General features: G+C 53.0%; 1 protein-coding gene across 1 annotated transcript in view; it reads right to left on the bottom strand.

Moving 5' to 3' along the window:
• The window catches only part of BSN (bassoon presynaptic cytomatrix protein), a 65677-nt gene that overhangs the window by 30981 nt on the left and 15757 nt on the right, over positions 1 to 18939 (bottom strand). The window contains 1 exon segment of the mRNA XM_068694194.1: positions 3261 to 4058. Coding sequence (XP_068550295.1) covers positions 3261 to 4058 — 798 coding nt within the window.

The following is an 18939-nucleotide window of genomic DNA, read 5'->3' as shown; positions in this document are numbered from 1 at the left end:
TTTCTCACCTGGTACCACCTGGAAATGAACGGAACCAGTTCCTTTGGTGGCTCAGCACCTATGCAACTCAGCTGATGACTCCACAGAAAACAGCATTTTTACTCTTTTTGTTTTTTTAATCTTTCGTTAGGTTTGAATGCACTCAGCTGAATGAATCACTGGGGAGATGCAGCTTTGCTGTGCCACAGCAGAGGGTGGGAGGGGACAACAGGGACCCAGAGCCTCCGGCTCCATCTGTAGAGCAGGCGTGGGACGGATCTGAAAATATCACAGGTAAGCAGTGATGGTTCCAAGAGAAACCAGAAGTTTGAGGGGACTGCAGACAGGGGCAGAAGCCTCTCCTGCTCCTCCACTCGCTGGCCCCACAGTCCCTGGGGGACTGCCCCTGGCAGAGGCTGGGGGCCAAGGGGCTCCCGGTGATGCCGTTTGTCCTGAGCATCGTGTGTGATGCCACCATGGAACTGGGGTCTCTGCCAGGACGCAGTGCTGCTGGCACATCCCTCAGCTCCCACCTGAGGTGTCCCATGCACGCAGACGTGCCACCCAGCCCTGCCACGAGCATGTGGCTCAGCCTGGGCGATGCTCTCCACTACGCCGTGACAGCTTGTGCTGATACTTGCAGAGAAGTCTCCTTTAGTGGAAGTCGGTCCGTGCTCCCCTGGCGGTACAGATGACCTAGTTAGTGAAAACACGTGTCCTGTTTAAGGAAGGACACATTATTTAGGGTTTTTCCCCAGCCCCCAAGGAGTTACGTGGCTTTGCAATGAAGCTGTCAATGCACGCAGCCCACCTCGCTGTGACCAAGCCTCAGCAGCCCGCAGTGCCGATGCAACTATCTGCAGAAAACACACTCTTCTAGCACTGTTCTGCTGCAAAACTCCATCCTTCCTCCGAAAACCAGGCCACGACAGCCTGTGCCTTCTTCTCCTCCCCCTTGGTGTGACTCACTCCGCCTGAAGCCAGGGAGGGAGGCTCTGCCCAGGCTGCAGGGTACCGCCCGGGGCTGCCCAGCCTTCAGCACAGGCTCCTCTGAATATCAGCAGAGCCAGGCTCAAACGTCCTCATTAGCTTTCACAGAACCTCCAACAGCAGTTTGCAGTCAAGGTCCTAATTCGTAAAGCAATTAATGGATCAAACCTCGCTACTTCAAAGAGTGAGCTCTGCGATTTGTGTACGACTCTTGAAGCTTGGGACAAGCTCGCGCGAGCTGCAGGCAAAACACTTCCACTCAGAGGATAAGACCACAGAGCAATTTTCTAAGAAGATCAAGCAAACCTAAAGCCTGACAGTATTAAAAGATCTTACAATGTCCCCCCCTCCCTTTTTTTTTTTCCAGAAAGTTAAAGAACATTCACAGCTCAAGTGTTGCATTTATTCCCCAACTCTTAAAAAATAATTTTGCATCAGGCAACCCATCTATTCTAAGACAGATTCTTATTTTAGATATCCAAGACCACCGCTGGGGAGAGGCTACCTGCCCCTCAGCCACCTTTCCACGGTACCTGCACAGAGCACCACGTGAGCAGCTACAACCCAAGCCCAAAGTAATGCTCTGTGCCACAACGGGGTGCTCAGGGGGGCATGCTACGGCCATTTCATCCACGTGTGTGTTTTCTGAAACTCATCCTGGAAACTCATCCTGGTCCAAGAGCACACCAAGACTGGGCTTCAGCCCTGCACAAGGGACTACACCAAGCCTGGACACCTTTTCTCACCAAAATCCTCAGGATAGGAAAGAAGCAGTGCTTTACTGGTACCCAGCCTAACTCTGCTCACGTTATGCCTGATGAAAACACCGTGCTCCAGACCAAGCAGTCTTCAGCTCATTTTCATCGAGCACTATTGCTGCGGGTCTCATCCCAGCACCCAAAGTAACACCGATTTCCACACAGCTCCGTTACAAAGCAGTCATTTTGTGCTGGGAAGATTGCTGCTGTTCCCACTCTCGCCACACAAACCCGTCTGAGATTCGCCCTTTTAGGACAGAACTGGTAGGAAGGAGCAGAGCATTTGTGCCGAAAAGCGAGTGGCGTGAAAGGGGTGCTGCTCCATGCCTCTGCGTCCAGAGCTTCGGGAAGGGGAGAACATTGCTGCCTGTAATTGAAACTGCAGGGAGGAGTTAGGGACATAAAATGTAATTATCCACGGTGGAACGGAGCCAAGATTAGCAATCCTGCTTCTGGCCATTTGAAGTCCCCATTAACTTTTCCGCATGCTGATGGTGTTGGTTTTGTGTCTTGCCGGCTGCTAAATGCAGCACTTCCAGAAGCAAGCCACGGGCACCCGCCCGTAAGGGTCTTGAATCACCTGGAGAGGGGGAGGGGAGGGTCTAGACTTCAGCCAAGGCCTTCTCCAGGGGTGTGTGAGATCTCCCTCCCTACTGCCAAAGGGGGACGACGAGGTATGGGCACAGCTGCACCAGTTGCACCACGCTCCTGTAGAGCTGAGGCAGCTCGGAGCTGGCTCAGGTTCCTGCTGGGGGCTTTGGAAGATGCTCTGGGTGGGCACCACCATTCAGAGCCTTCCCAGACCCCAGCGGGTGGGACTGGGTGGCCTTCAGCCCACCTCGGCCTCCTCCTCCTCCTCTCCTCGCACTCCACCCCAGCGGGCTGCACGGCACCCAGCCGCTCGTGCCCCTAGAGCTGTGCACAGCCTGTTCCCTCACACCGTACCCAGGCACCACAGGGAGGGGAACAGGAGCAGAAAGCATTGCCAGGGGTGCCCGGCTCTGCTCCTCACGTGAAATCGGTACAAAATCTGTATGTTTGTGTGAAATCCTCGCTGCAGAGCGGTGAAGATTCACCAGGCGATCCAGAGCCTGTTTGCAGCGAGTCCCTTCCACCCTCACAAACCAAACCGGCCCAGTCCTGGCACCGACACGGTGCCGGCTGCAGCCTCCCACGTTCCCTGGGCTTTTCTCCCGGCAGCCCTCCCCTCCTGATTTTCAGGGCTCTTTTCCCGTGGAGCCTTTTCCCTCGCCTCCATCCACACCTGACTTTTGAGACTGCCACCACCCTGCAGCACCTCCTGCCTCCCGGTGCCCTGTCTGCTCACCGCTTCAGCCCGCGGGAAGCACACAGAGAACAGGGGACGTTGCTGCACCCCTGGCACTGCTTTCACCACGGGGAGATCCGAGCTTTGCATGCACCTCTGGCATTTGCTTCTGCCCGGGGCTTCGTACAGCCTCTGATGGAAAATGCATCACGTTTTCCCCATTTTTAGTGACCAGAGAGCGCCAGAAGCCCTGCGAGCCCCCTTACCTCCACCAGATGAGGCGTCGGGTTGAAGCCACACATGTTGCACACCTGCTGCCGACAGCTCGTGCAGGCGTTGTAGTTGGGGGGCTCGCCGGAGCCCACGTTGATCTCCGCCTTGCAGAGGGGGCACAAGACCCTGGCTTTCGGCACTTCCTTTGGCTTAACGCCCGGCTCCGGTTTGCCTGCTTTGGCGGCCGGCGCAGCCCCAGCCCGGCTCTGCGCCCCCGGGGCTTTGGGACCAGCTTCCTTGCTGGCGTCGCTGAAGACGATTTTTGGAGGCACTTTGCCAGAAGACTGCTGACTTGGAGCGGGGGCCTCCGGCTGGACAGACATGAGCGTGCTCGCCTGGGTCAGGAGGGAAGCTCCGAAGCCGAAGAGCTTCCCCGTGAGCCCCTCCTGGGGTTGTTCAGGAGCCCCAGCACCGGGGGCGGGGGGTTTGGGGTCTCCCACTGCCTTTCTCTGCTCGGAGGAGGAAGGTTTTGCTTGATGGTGCTGCGGGGAGGACCTTGCCGCTTCCTGAGGAGCGGTGGCTTTTGGCTGGCCGTGCTGCTCCCTCTGCGGTGCAGCCGTCTGCGGCTTGGGGGTCTCAGGCAGTGGGACAGCGGCGGTGGCACCAGGACGGGCGCTTGTCTGGGGGGGTGCCGGGGTCTTCTCCTGGCCCGCCGGGAGCTTGGCTGGGGAGTGGGACGGAGACGGCGAGGGGGAGTGCAGCTGCTGCTGGCTTTTGGAGCGCGGGGCAGTGGTCATGTCCATCCCCAGCGCCCGCTGCATCTGGCAGTTCAGGCACAACCATTCCTTCACCTGTGGGGCAAGAAGAGGACACGGGGCGGTCAGCAAGCAGGGCACAGCCAGCACGTGCACCACCAGGCCATGGCTAACGAGCTCTGTAAGCAAAATCCTCTGTAGCTAAGTCATCACCCTCCCCCCCCAAAAAAAAAAACACAAAACAGGCAAACATTTCAGCACTGTGTTCTTCACAAAAGTGTCTTGCAGTCATGGGGAACAGACCCCATCTGTCACAGGTACCTACAGCATAACAGGCATGTGCTGAAGCAGGCTTTAATTAGCTTTGTTTTGCTTCCAAGGCTTCTGCTGCAAAGCTCTTGCTAGCTATAAGGCTTGCGTCCCCCCAGCTCTCTCCTGGTGGAAGTGGGCTCTCGATGAGGGAGCAGAAGCTGGAGGATGAAGGTCCTGGAAGCCCACTGCTCTTGCTTGGGACCTCCCTAACCCCATGAAACCTCCTCCCAAGCCTGCGCCCTTCAAGGCAAGCGAATGGCATCTACAAGCAGTCCAGAAAAAAGCCAGGGCCAGCTCTGGGGTGAGCACAGGACCTGCAGAAGGTCCAGGGATACCGGGGGCAGCAGGAGCAGCTTCTCCACAAGGCATCAGCTCCACTGGGTGGGCACAACACCGGCTTGGGAGTGAGAGGTTAATTCCCACTCTTACAAGGACAAACCAGAGGATGCAAATGAAAAACGCGGTGCTCCCTGGCTAAGTGGAGATAAATGAAAGACTTCCCCCCTTGAGAGACGTTCCCTGTGACACACTAATGTCTGAATTAAGTTAATTAAAAGGCCGTATGAAAGCTGCGAGCCTTCTAATATGAGGAATCCCCGGGATGCTCTGCAGCTATGCAAATATTAACGTATAGCACAGGATAACCAGGTCTGCTTGCAGAAGATTTCCCCAAGAAAAGCAAAGCACGGGGCCAAAAAGAACCAAAGCGTTCTCCAGCTCTGCTCCATCTCCTGTCCCTGGGTCTCCAAAGCTTCTCAGACCTCGTCTCTCCTGCTCACCCAGTCCGTCCTCCTGCCCCTCAGCGATGTGACCACGTGCAAGGGGTGCTGCCTGCTGCCCAAAGCACCACCCGACGTGAGCCACCCCAACCGCATCCTCCCCAATTAGCCACATCGCACGAGGCTGCTACAGCCACTGATATTTATTAGACTTCAGAACTTCTTACGGTTTTGCCTTCACTATTCTGGGCCACAAAGTGAAGGTGTGCAGAACTCCTCACGTTATTTTTGCGTTCTTGTCCCTCGGCGTTTTTCCCCGCTGCGCTATTTCAGGAGAGTGGCTCCTGAACTCCCAGCAGCTTTGCGTGCTATCCCCATCAGCTCTGATTAAGGGAGAACCAATCCTTTCTATTCAGGTTCTCTCTCCCCCACAAAGTTCCCAGTATCTAAGAAATGCAAATCTTCCCTCTCTGCGTAATCTTCTTATCCACACTTTAAGACCCTAGGGCTAGGTAGAAAGTGGGGAAAGAGCAGATCTCCACCGTGAAGAAGTGCTCCCTGACACCAGGAGGCCCCCCCCATCTCCTGATGGCCACGAAAGCAGAGTATGGGTCAGGGACAAGCCACCAGGACAGTCCTGAGCTCAGAGGCTTGGGAACAATGGGATAATTGAAGCTTTTTCACTTAAATCTGGTTCATGTGCATGCCTGCGAGCTCACTTGCGTGTGCACATGCAACCAACATGTGCTTTGCAACCAAGACAGGAAAAGAAAAGCACTCCAGTCAGACAGAAGTGACCAAATAGTTATCAGCGTTTTGGCGAGCACGTGCTGAGGAATACTGAGGAGAAAACTCGAGGGGGTACAGCGGTGTGGTGGGCTCCCCGTGTGAATGTCTGAGATGTGATTTCATCTGGGGCTATCGCACTGCCTGGCCAGCCTCTCCACGACGTGAGGCCTACGCAGATCAAAGACAACTGAAAGGATCCTGCAAGAGTGAAGGTTGCTAACCCAACCCCTGGAAGTCTTGATTTGGCGGACTACTGGGTGGTTAAGACCCAAACATATGAAATGAGGGACGACTCGGCTGGCTTGCATCACCTTCCTCTGCATGGTCCCCTTTTTGCCTGCTGACCAACCACGGAGGGGTGGAAGATGCACAGGAAACATGACAGAAACAGAGGCAGGAACATGGAAAGAAGTTTTCCTACTACTTCTACCTTAGTGCCAACAGTCTGGGTAAGCAGCAAAATGAAACGCCTATCAAGGAGAAGAGGAAAACCTAAAAAGGTCAAAAACTCAAAGTCCAGCTCCCATCACTGGAATGCTGAAGACACCACTATGCTCTGAAGTACCAAGAAGCAAAGTTGTGCTTCCGTGAACAGCCTTGGACTGGCTGTGCAGAGCATGCTAGTCACCTTCACCTGAGGAAATCTGACATCAGAAACACCAAAAAATTCAAAGGAAATTGGAGTGTAAATGATGATTCTGAAACAGAACCAATCCCTCAACAGGGAGTGAATGAGGCTGGCTAAAAGGGAAGGTGACTGCTGTGCAAAAAAAAAAAGGGGGGGCACAATTGGAAATATAAAATCAACAATTATCAGACCTCAGCACACCAATATCAACTGATGGAAACGAGAAACTGTGAAGTACATAAACTGTATGAAAACATGGGAACTTCATGAAAAAGTCTGTTGGGGAGCAGCAGAAAGGATTTATCACATGCATCAGGGACAGAGGCTACCCGAGGAAGGACACAGGTCTGTTACTGGATGCAGAAGGTAACGCTGCTAATGAGAAAGATATGGTGGAAGTGCGATAATTACTGCTGGCAAACATTTGGAAAGAAGCGGGATAATACTCATCTCAAGGATGAAGCATTTCCAACTTATTAGCAATTGAGACGAACGTTCAACAACATCTACCAGCACTAAGGATATTTAAATTTGGCAGATCTGAATAATTCTGCATCCAAAAGAGAGCTAAGAAAACTGCTGCATGCTGATGTTAATCTTTAAGTGCACTGAGGGAATTTTAGAAGACTGCAAGAGTCTTCTGCTTAAATACCAAGCCAGCAAGGGTATGACCTGCACAGGCCAGCCAGCCATCTCTCTAAGACAGAAAGATGACACCGGAGTCACGCAGCAGAGAACTGAAGGGCAAGCATATATGCCAGTCAACGTGGTTTTAGGGAAAATAGGTCACAGAAAGCAAACCTGATTTTATTCTCTGCTGAGAATGCAGATTTGGTATTAGTAATGAATGGAAGCAATATACATGATGTCCAAAAGGTGGTTTAACCTCATAGTAAGTGACATGCTGACAAAAAAAAAAAAAAAAAAGCCCTATAAAATACTGAATGTGCTAAATGGATTTCAGAGCAGTTACCTGGCAGACCTGGAGGACAACAAGGGCTTACCACTGCTTAGGTACCTCTCTAGTAGGGTCCTGATCTCGCTGTGGCAATATCGCCACGTCACAGGGTTCGGTATAGCAATAAATATGGGTGCAGCCGAGCCTCTGCTTCCTGCAAACCTGAGCTGGCTCCATGCGGTGGCACGAAGCTGGAGGTGGGAATACGGAGGTGGCTCAGCCTCTGCTTCCAGCACCGAGGGAGCCGTTCCAGAACCGTGAACGGTTCAACACCGACATTTAAAAAACATTAGTACAACTCTGCAAAAGATATAGACCGGATCTGTAAAAGCAATTTTAGGAGAAAATGTCTGAAATGAGAGAATTAAAGAGGTTGATCTTTTTAGTTTATCAAAGAGAAGATTAAGAAGTGACTTGATTACGACAGAGCTGCACATTCAGAGGAAACAATATCAGGTACTAAAAGGTTCTTAATTAGGCATAAAAAGGCATAAAAAGAACTAATGACTGGAAATGGAAGCCAAATATATTAAGCATCATTTTTAACAGCAGATGTTTCTAGCCATTAAAGCAAATTATACACATGCTGTTGGGCTCGGTACAAGGCTCACGGAGGTAAAACTCACAAGGCCTTTCGTCTCTAGGGGCCTTAGTGCCCAAACTCATCTCGCCAGCTTTGAAATTTTGAACCACCCGGTGCCACGGGATGCACGGGGGGCAAATCCTGACCCTCTGCAGGTGGGCTCGGTACAGGGGAGCGGTGTTTTGCAGAGGTACACAGGGAGGGCCAACACACGGGCCTGCGTGCTGCAGATCACCAGGCCCCCTAGAACAACCCCCAGGAAGCCGCCCAAGTAAAAGCGACTCGATATGAAATGGTGGTGGAGAGGGTTGTTGAGCTCAGGGGGCTTCCACCGTTACTCTGCCACCAGCTCTTTTAGGGAGTTGTGTGGAGACAGCCTGCCCCCCGGCTCTGTTAGCAGGAGAGGATCTCCTCAGGATCTCCTGAGGTAGGACAACGTGGCCGTGAAGGCCTCCCAAGCACAGTAGGCAAGAGCTTTAAAGTGACCTGCAAACGAAGGCTTCAAGCAAACACCCACGATCTCTCTGAGCCAAAATTTAGGATCATAAAGAAGAATAATTCCATCCTTACCACAGATTGGCTATTTGGGACTGCTTGGAGGTGATGCAGAAGGCTGTCCCACTGGACAAGCGGAGGAGGACAGGAGAGCATTAGATTTGAGATTTGGGAGACTTGGTGGCTCCTGAGCTGCTCTGGCCATTTACACCTCCCCGCAGCCACAGCTCTCCATGCAGGAGGCCATTGGGCACGTCAGGAGCACAGTTACTTGTCTGGAAGGGTTATTTTGGGCTGCCACTAGCAGCCTCCACGTGATCTCAAGCAAGAGGTCCCATGCAGGTTGGCCACTTTAACAGGACAGGGAGAGACGCAGCCTGCCCTCCTTTCCCAGCATGAGGAAACTGGGTGCACAGACAGCTGAAAAACGGGACAAGTTCATTGTCAAGCAAAGGAAAGGAACGTAGGTTTGCTCCAAGTCGTCCAAAATGCGTATTTAATATTCTACATATTTGAAAATCCTGGAAAAATGCATTTGGGAACTGCAAGACAGCAAGCAAGGAGCTTTCCAACTCCAGGCCTCCAGGAGCCCCAGCTCACAAAGCTGACCCGCAGCAGATGTGCCCGAAGAGCAGGGTCCCATCTCCCTTGCCACCGGGCCCTCCAGAGCCAGGGTGGTATAAAAATAGCCAAGGCTGTAATTTGGTAATGAAAGTACTGCATTAATTGCCCTGAGGGAAGGCTCAGTGCCAGGGATCACTGGCTGGATGAAGAAGGGGTTCATCAATGGGTGCTACTGGCTGTCCCAGAGGAACACTGCAGCATCCCAGCCTCTTCCTGGAGCTGAAGAGCTGCCAGGGACATGCCTCGAGTGTCCTCACACGCCTTCAGCTCATCAGCTTAGCCTGCAGCTGAAGAACCACCATCTAAAGAAATCAGCGAGTCAGCGAAATGTCCCTTCCTTGCAATGCCTCCCGGATCAGCTCTGGAGGAGCTCTCCAGGGGCACGTCTTGCATTTTGTAGCATCGCACCAAAATCTGCCAGAGCTATGCGCCGTGCAGTTAAAGGAACAGCCTGATCCAAGAGAACAGGCGACACTACACGACAGCCTCCAGCTAGAGAGGGGGGAGAGCAGCAAGCTGCGGCAGGGGGCTGGGGGTGCTGCAGGGCAGGCAGAAGGTGGGAATTGCAGGGGGAGAGCAGGGAAAGCTCAGCAAAGCCTGGAAGAGCTCCTGAAAAGCAAGCAAAGCTAATGGTACCATGCAGAGAAGGCTTCCCGCACCATCTCAGGCTGGCTGGTGGACAGCACAACAAACACAAATACCTACATTGTTCTGAAGTTTTCCTTTTGCCCATTTCTCCTGTAGCAGCACACAGACAGCTTATCCCAGTGCCCACCTATTCACAGCGGGGCAAGCAGCTCTGGCTGTTTGGATCGGTGCACAACCTGCACACAAGTGAGGCCAGAGCCCTGCAGAACACCCCCTGGGAGGCTGCAACGTGGAGCACCAGCCAGGGTCCCACCTAGGGGAGCAGGCACGAAGGAGAAGAGACAGCAGCAGGGGATGAGGTCTCTGCAGGCTCCCCTGCAGGATGGCTGGAGCCGATGGCTGTCCCAGCGTGGCCTCAAGATGGGCCAAAACACATGCCAGCTCCACGCCGGTACACACAGGGGTGTGGGCTGAAGTTTCCTGGTCAAGATGTAAAGCACGACTGCACAAGGACGCAGCGCTCCGGAAGGACGGTGCAATTAGGGGTGTTCAGGCTCTTAACTGGCAAGGGGATCGGTCAGCGAGGCACTTCTGAGAACAGCCACCTTATGCTCAGCCTTCTCTTCAAAGATAGCAAAACAAATAAAATGCACTCCCCGGCACTTCTGTCCAGAAGGGGAAGCCACAGAAGCCCTCGGTAATCATCGTGCTAGCGCTTGCCAGGAAATAATCAACCCGTGCTGGCGAGCAGGAACAAACCCCCAAAACTCATCTCCTTCACTGCAAACAACAGATGGGAAATTGCATTTGTCCAGAGAAGCAAGCTGCGGGATAAGACAGCGCCATTTCATCCTATTAGTCATTTATTAACCAATTTTCCCCTAAGAAAGCCTCTTTCTCTAGTTAGCACCCCCCAAACTAACTGAGAGCGAGTCTTCTCCTGCTGCTTTCAAAACGGCCGGGAACCATGAACGGGTGCCATCTCTTCTGCATGCAGCAGAGGAAAAGGCAGCAGCGTGAACACAATGTGCTCCTGCTAGGAGACTGCTGCCGAGATACAGGCAGGGCAGGAAAAAGGCTGCTGGAGACGCCTTGCCTTGCCTGCGTGCATCACAGCACATCCCTCTGTCCCCGGGGCGGCCGCCCCTGCCACCCCCTGCCCGTGCACAGCAGGATCTGCACGCCCTTCCTCCCCACACCACACAAAGGTTGAGCAAACATAAATTAAAAAATGAATAAAGTACAAACCATCGCTGAACAGCTTTGCAACTAACCTTGGCCTGCCGTTACAGGCAGGGTGGTGCTCCCCCTGCCAGGTCCCCATTGCCCATGTGCTCAGGGAGCCGCTGCCTCCTGGGCGAAGGCAAGAAACCCATGCCCGTGAGGGGTCAAGGGGTGGCAGAGCCCCTTCTGCAGCCAGACCCCACGCTCTGATCCTGCCAGGGTGCCCCCAGCCTCTCCTCCCCGGGCCCCCGTCACAGCACGATGCTGCCCAGCCCTGCGCGCCTGCAGTGCCACAGCCCTGGGCAAAGGGACAAGTCCTTCCACTTCATTAGGGAATGTTTCTTGTGCGATTTGCTGCCTCACTAGCTCCTGTTTAGACAGCCTTTGTTCTCCGTCCGTGGGAGCACATGAAAGGTTCGGGCACGCAGATGTGCTCGGAGGACGCTTTGCTCCACATGTGGTCACGGGGCGCTGCGCAGAGCTTCCCCCCAGGGTTTTACCTTGTGAGCTTGCAGCATGGATGTGCTTTAAGTGCAGCTCCCAGCCCCGCAGCTGCAGGGCCTCCACGCGAGCCCTCGCGCTCCTGGGAAGCCTAATGGAGTGCTTTGCCTTGCTCTGCTGCTGCTCCGGTACCCTGCGGCGAGGCAGCCCAACACCGGGAGCCTCTGGGGCCCTGAGACTTCTTTGACTCCTACAGAACTCAAACAGCAGCCTAGGAGGAGCGAGGGGCCTGCTGTCAGTGCCCAGAGCAGGGGGTTCCCTGGGCACGAAGGGGAAAGCTGGCAGCTGAGCCCAGCAGCAGTGCGATCCCCCCGTTGCAACGCACAGGGGCTGCCCTCGACATGCAGCCTGAAAGCAGATTAATTTAGCAGTCCACTTTTCTGGCAGTAGTGTGGAACAAAACCCTCATCCATTTGCTGCACGGCTCCGATTTGCTGCTCCAAGCAGGCCCTGCTGCAGCCTCACCACGTGTTTTTGGTTCCTCTGGGATGCTCCTGAACAACCACAGCACCTGGAGGTCGCACTGCAGCGCAGGGAACGAACCCAGTGAGCCTGAGTGCCTCAAGGTCCTTTTAGGCGTCAAGTTTTGCCCCATCTACAGACGTCACACAACTGATTTTGCTCTGGTTTGCTCGTTACAAACCACGTGGGACAGAAGTTTTTAAAATGATACGGATAATCCTGGGTGCTGACATAAATAGCACGAAATATTTTCAGAGGGCCACAGAACAGCCATGTCTGCCTCCCATCCTCTCCAGATTAAAGTGGCCAAGTTATGCCTCATTTGTCCTGGTCCAATGCACTTTTTTTTTTTTTTTTGAGAAAACCAGCTGGAATGAACAGCTTGGGCAAGGGAACAAACCGGAGTGGACCAATGCAGCAAAGCAAAATGCATTTTTATTGCCATGGATTAAATATGTAACGGATGCTCTTGCAGAACGTAAGGCCTGGAGACAGACAAGCCATTGCACAATACCTAAACAGAGTTAATTACTCAATTACTCCAGATAAACCTAAGTTCCCTGCCATGAATAATTCTCAATCCAGCCAGCCACAGGACTGGTGAGGCACAGATCTATGGCTGTAGCTAAGAAGATGCGAGCTGATGCGATGGCCCTGAGACACCCCAAAGCTGCCGTGACCTGCCCTTCGTTAAGAAGTCCTGACCCAACCGTCATCCTGCAAGAGTTCCTTGTGGTAGGGGATGATTTGGGGTAAAAAGGCTCATCCCACAACTCAAATTAAAAATAATAAAGAAAAGCAACTCCTGTTATTAAGCGCTGGCCAAAGAAGCAACGGCACGAGCTGCCCCCAGCTGAAATCGCTCGCACAGAAAATCACCGAAATTGCCTGAAATCACTCACACAGCCTGTGCCATTGTTTGGCTTTTCACGCTGCTCAGCAGATGCAGGTATCGAACAAATTAGGCAGCCACAGAGCGAGGCAGGACTGGGTCATGTCCCCTCCTGCATGTCCCTGGGCATCACATTGGGTCCTTCCACCTCCCAGCAGTTGTGGGTTTACTGGGTGGGCACCAGAAGGGCGAATATTGGGGCTTAACCATCCTGACTGTCAGCGAGCAGTCACAACACGTTAACCTACGACTTCCTTGCAGTTTAAGCCTGCTTCTTGCTGTCCCTGACCCCAGAGGACAGCCTGGGACTGGCGGTTCCCTACTGGGTGCGTTTGTCTGGAGGAGCCACCCATGCACCAAGGCCACGAGGCGGTGACAGTCACCTCCCTGCTGCAGAACGGGGCTCCTGCTGTCCCCAGGGCATCCCCTTAGGCACAGCTCATGGCCACGGGTGCCTCCAGGTCCTGCTTCCAGTGGGAACAGCCTTTTTCTGGTAGGGTTGCTATTCCTGTCCCAACGTACCCGGACACGGTGTGCTAGTCACCACCTGCTAAGTAAAAACCACACCATTTCTAACACAAAAATCTGCAAAGAATTCGAAGTGAACAGATAGCTGTAAAGCCATGCTGCTGTTAATTGGATTTTCCTAGCTGTTATATACGCCTCCAAAAAGGGGGTGCTTAACTGCAAGCCTGTCTTAAACAGCAATCCTCAAGGAAAAAAAAAATACTAACACATGCAAATGCAAAGCAAGATTAAAACTGGGCAGTCAAATCAAGATGTTTTTTGTGTGCCATGGAGATCTAAATCAAAAGACCCCAAAAAGATGCACAAACTCTTCATAGGAAAGCACCCCGCTATGTCCTGCTGGCCTTGTTCTGCTCAGAGGACAGGCTGAGCCCTTGGTTACAGATCTGGAAACTTCTCCAGAAGAGAAAAATGTAAAATAAAAATTCCTAGGTTAAAAAAATTATATCCCAGAAGCAAAACTTTCCTCTTTCTGGTCCCTTCATTCTTCTCCCACTGCTTCAGGGTGGGAGCCCAGCAGAGCCAGCCTGGACCAGGGACCTCAGCATGGGCACGTTGCGTGCTCTCGTTCGGGAGGAGAGCAGAGCTGCTCCAGCTGGAGATCCTGCAGAAGGCATGGAGGAGCTGAGAGCAACCAGCATCCAACAGAAGCTCACATTAACGGGACTTGTCACTGGGGACATGCTCCCAGCATCTGCACAGAGGGTCGCTTCAACGCGACCCCAGCCTCGACTAGGATTTAATACCCAGGGTTACCCGTGGAAAGCAATACTTCAGAAGGGCCTGCGGATCTTTCTTCCTAATTCAATAGGACAATAACCATTGTCTGCTAACGGCATCCCAGAAGCCACTCAGAAGACAGATGGCAGCAGCAGTGTGCTGGCTCGGTGGCATTTTTCAAAGAGCTCTCAAATAGGAAAGCCACAATCACATCATCTGGAAAATTAATATGGCAGGGCAGAGCATAAGGTAGAGTTCGTCAAACCAAATTTCAGTGCATTAGCTGCTCCTGTGCTCGCAGGCCAAGCTCCACCAAGCACCAGGGATATAGCTGCTGCTCTCCAGGCCTGGCAGGCTTTGCAGCAGGGAGAGTACGCGCTGCTCATCGTGGGCAGGATGGATGCAGATGTGCTCAAGGACGAGCCTCTCCCCACAATAAGCGTGTTCCTGATTGCTGAGGAATCCAGAGGCTCAGGGAATTCAATTCTTTACCAGGTCCGTGGGGTACCGTGTCACAGACCACTAGTTTTTAGTGAGACCTTCCCACTGGACCCATGCTGTATCTGCTGGGCGCCGCGCTCTGCTCAAGACCTTCAGAGCACAGCACTGCACCTTCCTGGAGGGCAGGAGCAACGTGAGGGGTCCCCAAGGACAGAAAGACCTGGTGGCATGCCAGAGAGCGCAGAAGGGACCGAGCAGAGCACATGAGTGGACCACAGCCGTGCTTACACTGGTTTGGGAGGAGCTGTGGCCCTGAGGAGCTGCAGCCACATCTCCTCCCAGCTCTGCTGGCAGCAGCTCAGCACCTGCAGCTCCCCCTTCCCACATCTTGTGGTGCACCAGGCAAAACCCTATTAAACCAACACCCCCCTGGGGGCTCCCATTTGCTAGCCCCAAGCCCAGCCGTGGCCCCACGCCGCCAGCCTCTTGCAGTGATAGACGTGCACACCTCTAGGTTTGCATCCTTTCCAGGGGACGTTTGCTGAGCCCACACATCTCGCAAAGCTGGGTTCTGTGCAATGCCAAGCTCCTCTGCTCTTTGGGGACAGGGCTTCAAATAGCTGCTTGCTTGCGGCAATCCAACGGGAGGAGCGCTGCCGCCGACTCCGCGAGCAGGCTGTGCTGTGACTGATGCAAACGCCGTCTGTGGCGCTCTGATAAGGACAGCGGATGATTCACAATAAGCCAGGCTTTGCTAAACGTATGAGCCCAAGCCTTTGTGCTTCTCCTTCCTTGTAGCAGCAGTACGGTGTGTCACGCTCGGCAGAGGGGCGCGGGGCACCAAACCCCCTTCCCGCAGGACCGATGCGCGCCCCTGTCCCCTGCCAGCCTCCCCTGGCAGCAAGGAGCCGGCCAGCCCAGCCCCAGGGCTGCAGGCAGGAGGACGAGCAGGCAGCTGGAGGGAGCAGAAGGTCAGCGCTGGGCCTGCTTCCCATCCTGGGGGAGTTGCAACGCACATTTCGTGCCCAAATTAAGCCCACCGGTGCTGGGTGCTGCCTCGCCTTCGCGCTCCGGCACCCAGCCACGCAGCTGGAACTGGCCCTGGGGTGCCTGGGAGGATGCCCGGGGGTGTCACAGGCAGAAACGAGCTCCCGGAGCCAGCAGAGCGCTGCCTTCCCCCAGCACCCACCCCCGGCTGTCGTAGCGCCGTGCTGCATCCCTGCCTTAACTCGTTTCGACACACATTTAATCCCACAGACCTGCTGCGTGGTCTGCTCCGATCCCATTAAGACCACATTTCCCTCTCTGAATTCTCCAACTCTAAGCCACTGCAACAACTTCGCTTTGATTTCCCTCGGAGAAAAAAAAAAAAAAAAAAAGCCAAGCCAAGGCACAGCATATTTACAAGGCGAGCCAAATCCAGAGCTGAAAAAAATCCCACCCTTCGGCTGTCCTCGATCAAAAGGTTTGCAGTCTAGATAAGAGGGCGTTTCAATCAGAGCTCAATTAACCAGTTTTCATAGTCCAATTAGCACCTCACCCCTCCGGTAAGCGCTGCCCAGGGGCCAAGCCTCATGTTATGTCTCAGACTGGAGGCAAAGCCATGAGCAAGGCTCCGTGAGCTTCAATTCCAGCTGCGAGGAGCACCTCGGCGGGTGCGACCTGCAGTTGTGATGCTTGCAGACACCTTGCTGCCTGCACGGGGCTATTTTTGGAAATCCCTGATGCTTTCACACTACCTAAATCCCCTTTTAGACTAGAAGTACCAAAACGCAGCCGTGCCCCAGCAAGAGGCAGGAGGGTGGTTAGGAAGAAGCCAGCTCGGAAAACCAGGCTGGGTTTCTGGTGTGAGGAGCCCACACGGCTCTATAAATGACAGCCATCGGCTAAAATTCAGGTCAAAAGCGATGCTGCTGGGCAGCACCTGGCACCCTCAGGGCTCCTCTCCTTTCTCTCCTTTCCTCTCCTTTCCTTTCCACGCTGGGACCTGCTGTTGGCTCCTCGGCAGCGGTACCGAGAGCACCGCCAGCCCCATTAGTCACCGGCCACCGGTTGGCCAAGCTGCTGGTGACATTTTCTTCGAGTGGATCTTTCCTCATTGGAGCGGTCTCTGCAGAGAGGAGCGAGAGGCAGAGCACGGGAAGGAACAGCCACGATTACTCACGAGCTTTTTTTTTTTTGTTGGCTCCGGCTTGGACGGCAATCCATGGAGCAGGCACCGCGCACGCCGCTGCAGGCAGCCCGCAGAAGCCCCTGCTCAGCCTGCAGCAGAGGCAAGCAAGCCATTTATATTTAGAAAGCCTCGGCGAGTGCAAGTGTGCTGCTCTCCAGCTTCAGACCAGCTGCTCTATTCAGAACTAGCTGCCCCAATAAAAAAAAGGGAGAGCAGAAATAAGGAAAAAAAAGCCCAGCGAGGAGGTGCCGGCAGCACCTCACTGTGACGCTGCAGACCTGGGATGAAGGGGGGCTGGCGTGCTCGGCGCACAGAGAAGGGGATTAAGAGGTGAAGGTCATCAGCAAGGAAGGGAATGCGTGCACACAACCTGTTGGTCCAGGGAGAGAGATTCGGGAGGCCTAACAACATTTTCACACTAAAAAAAAAGCATTATTCCCTGCAATCACATTCAGAGCTGGCTGAAGCGGTGCGAAAGCAAACAGCCAACTCGGGATTGAGCTAGCGTGGCTCTCCATCCCCCCAGCCCTTTGGAAATTTCTCCTGGATCTGCAAAGCAACAACAACGACAGATTGATTTTTCTGGCTTTTCCTTCTTCGTGACGCAGCTACCTCAGAAGCCACCCCAAAACGGGGGACTTGACCCAGTGCCGGGTGCCTGGCCAGCCGCAGGGCGCGATGCCACCGCGCACACACCGTTTGGGCTCGGCGGCACCTTCACCTGCCAAAAAAAACACCGAGTGCAGCCATCGGCTTTCGGAAGAGCAGCACACCAGCACCTTCACGATTCCTGCGGCTTTCAGCCTTCATTTTCTTGCTTTGTGAAGTGATTTGCTGAACCAACACAGCTGCTGCCTCCTCCCAGCACAGCCAGCTCGGGAGCCACCGAGAGCTTCTCCTCCGCTGCTGGAAGCCAGCCGCCGAGCTCCTCGTCCTCCTGACCACAGCTGGGGTGTGACAAAGGAAGAAACCTGGTGAGGGCCGTACACGTATAAACATGCTCCTTTCGCTCAGGGGAAAAAAAAATAATCAAAATCTACTGAGTGCATCTGAATACCTCTGAAACTGCGTCTGATGAGCACGATTTTAAATTGGAAAAAAGCACAACAGAAACATAAGGAAGAATGCAAGGATTCCCTACGACCCTAAAACACTCCCAAGCAAACCTATTAGATGTGAGCATCGTTTCAACACAAATTAAAGCACGTATTTTAATGCTGTGCCACTACTCTTGATTAAAATCAGAACCTTTTTTTAAAAAAAAAACAAAAAAACAAGAAAACACATCATTTAGGATGGGGAGAAAATGAATTAAAAGTAACCTAAAAAATAAAATTAAGACAATACTGAAGAAATTCATTTCCCAGATTAGCAATGTGCTATGACACTTCAAACCCCCCAAGGAACAGCTAGGATGCCTGCCTCCTCATTATACCAAACAGAGCAAATCCAATCAGATGAACATGCTGCGGGATCAGGCAGGAGCCACACGAACAGCATTACAAAGCAAAAGATGGAGAAAAAAGATTTTCTAAACCTATTGTACTAGCTCAAAACCGAGCTGTTCACTCACAGAGGAGATGGCAGCAGTACCAGGGTGGTCCTGCAGAACAGCCTGACAAAAAAATAAAGAAATCCTCAAAGCCAGAGGAAAATTAGGAAAAGTTTCAACGAGAAATTCTAAAATCCTAGCAGAGCATTAGGACCACAAGACTGCACTCGAAATACTCCATTTCCATTCAAAAGCCTATTTCATACATGGGAGCACGAGTCAACTGATAAATTTTACCAGACTATTTCGTTACTTCTTCACATTGCACTTCCAGCCTTTAATGATGCTCTGGTAGCTCCCTGCTTCAAATTTCCCCAGGCTTAAAATAAGCACCTAGCGAAGAGCGCTGACCTTCAGGAAAATTAGTGAATGAATGGGAAAACTCGCACACCAGCACGCGACAGAGCTGAGAGCCACGACAGCATTTATTTTGAGCGAGAATCTGATTAACTGCCTGTAAAACTCCAAGCGACGCAGAGAGGGGACAGGAACGTCTGTTTCCCCAGCCCCGTGAGACAAGAATGAGCTGATGCTCAAAGAAATGCAAAGACAACAAACAAGAAACCAAACAGGATATTTTTGCTCGGCAAGCAATCAGCTCGAGACACGCCGCTGCCAGGCGCCAAGAGGCCAACTGCTCGGGAACGATAGAAACGCATGACTTGCCTTTAAAATAAAATGATCATCAAGCCATATGAAAAAAAAAATAATGAAACAAAAGTGTCTTTTTTAAAAAACGTGCATCCTTCGGAGCATAAAGCAGCATCTAATTGCCGGGTTCAGGTGTT

The sequence above is a fragment of the Anas acuta genome, chromosome 11 (genome assembly GCF_963932015.1).
Source record: "Anas acuta chromosome 11, bAnaAcu1.1, whole genome shotgun sequence".
Lineage (NCBI taxonomy): Eukaryota > Metazoa > Chordata > Aves > Anseriformes > Anatidae > Anas > Anas acuta.
The sequence above is the reverse complement of the archived record's forward strand: the minus strand, read 5'-3'. Positions and strand labels throughout refer to the sequence as shown.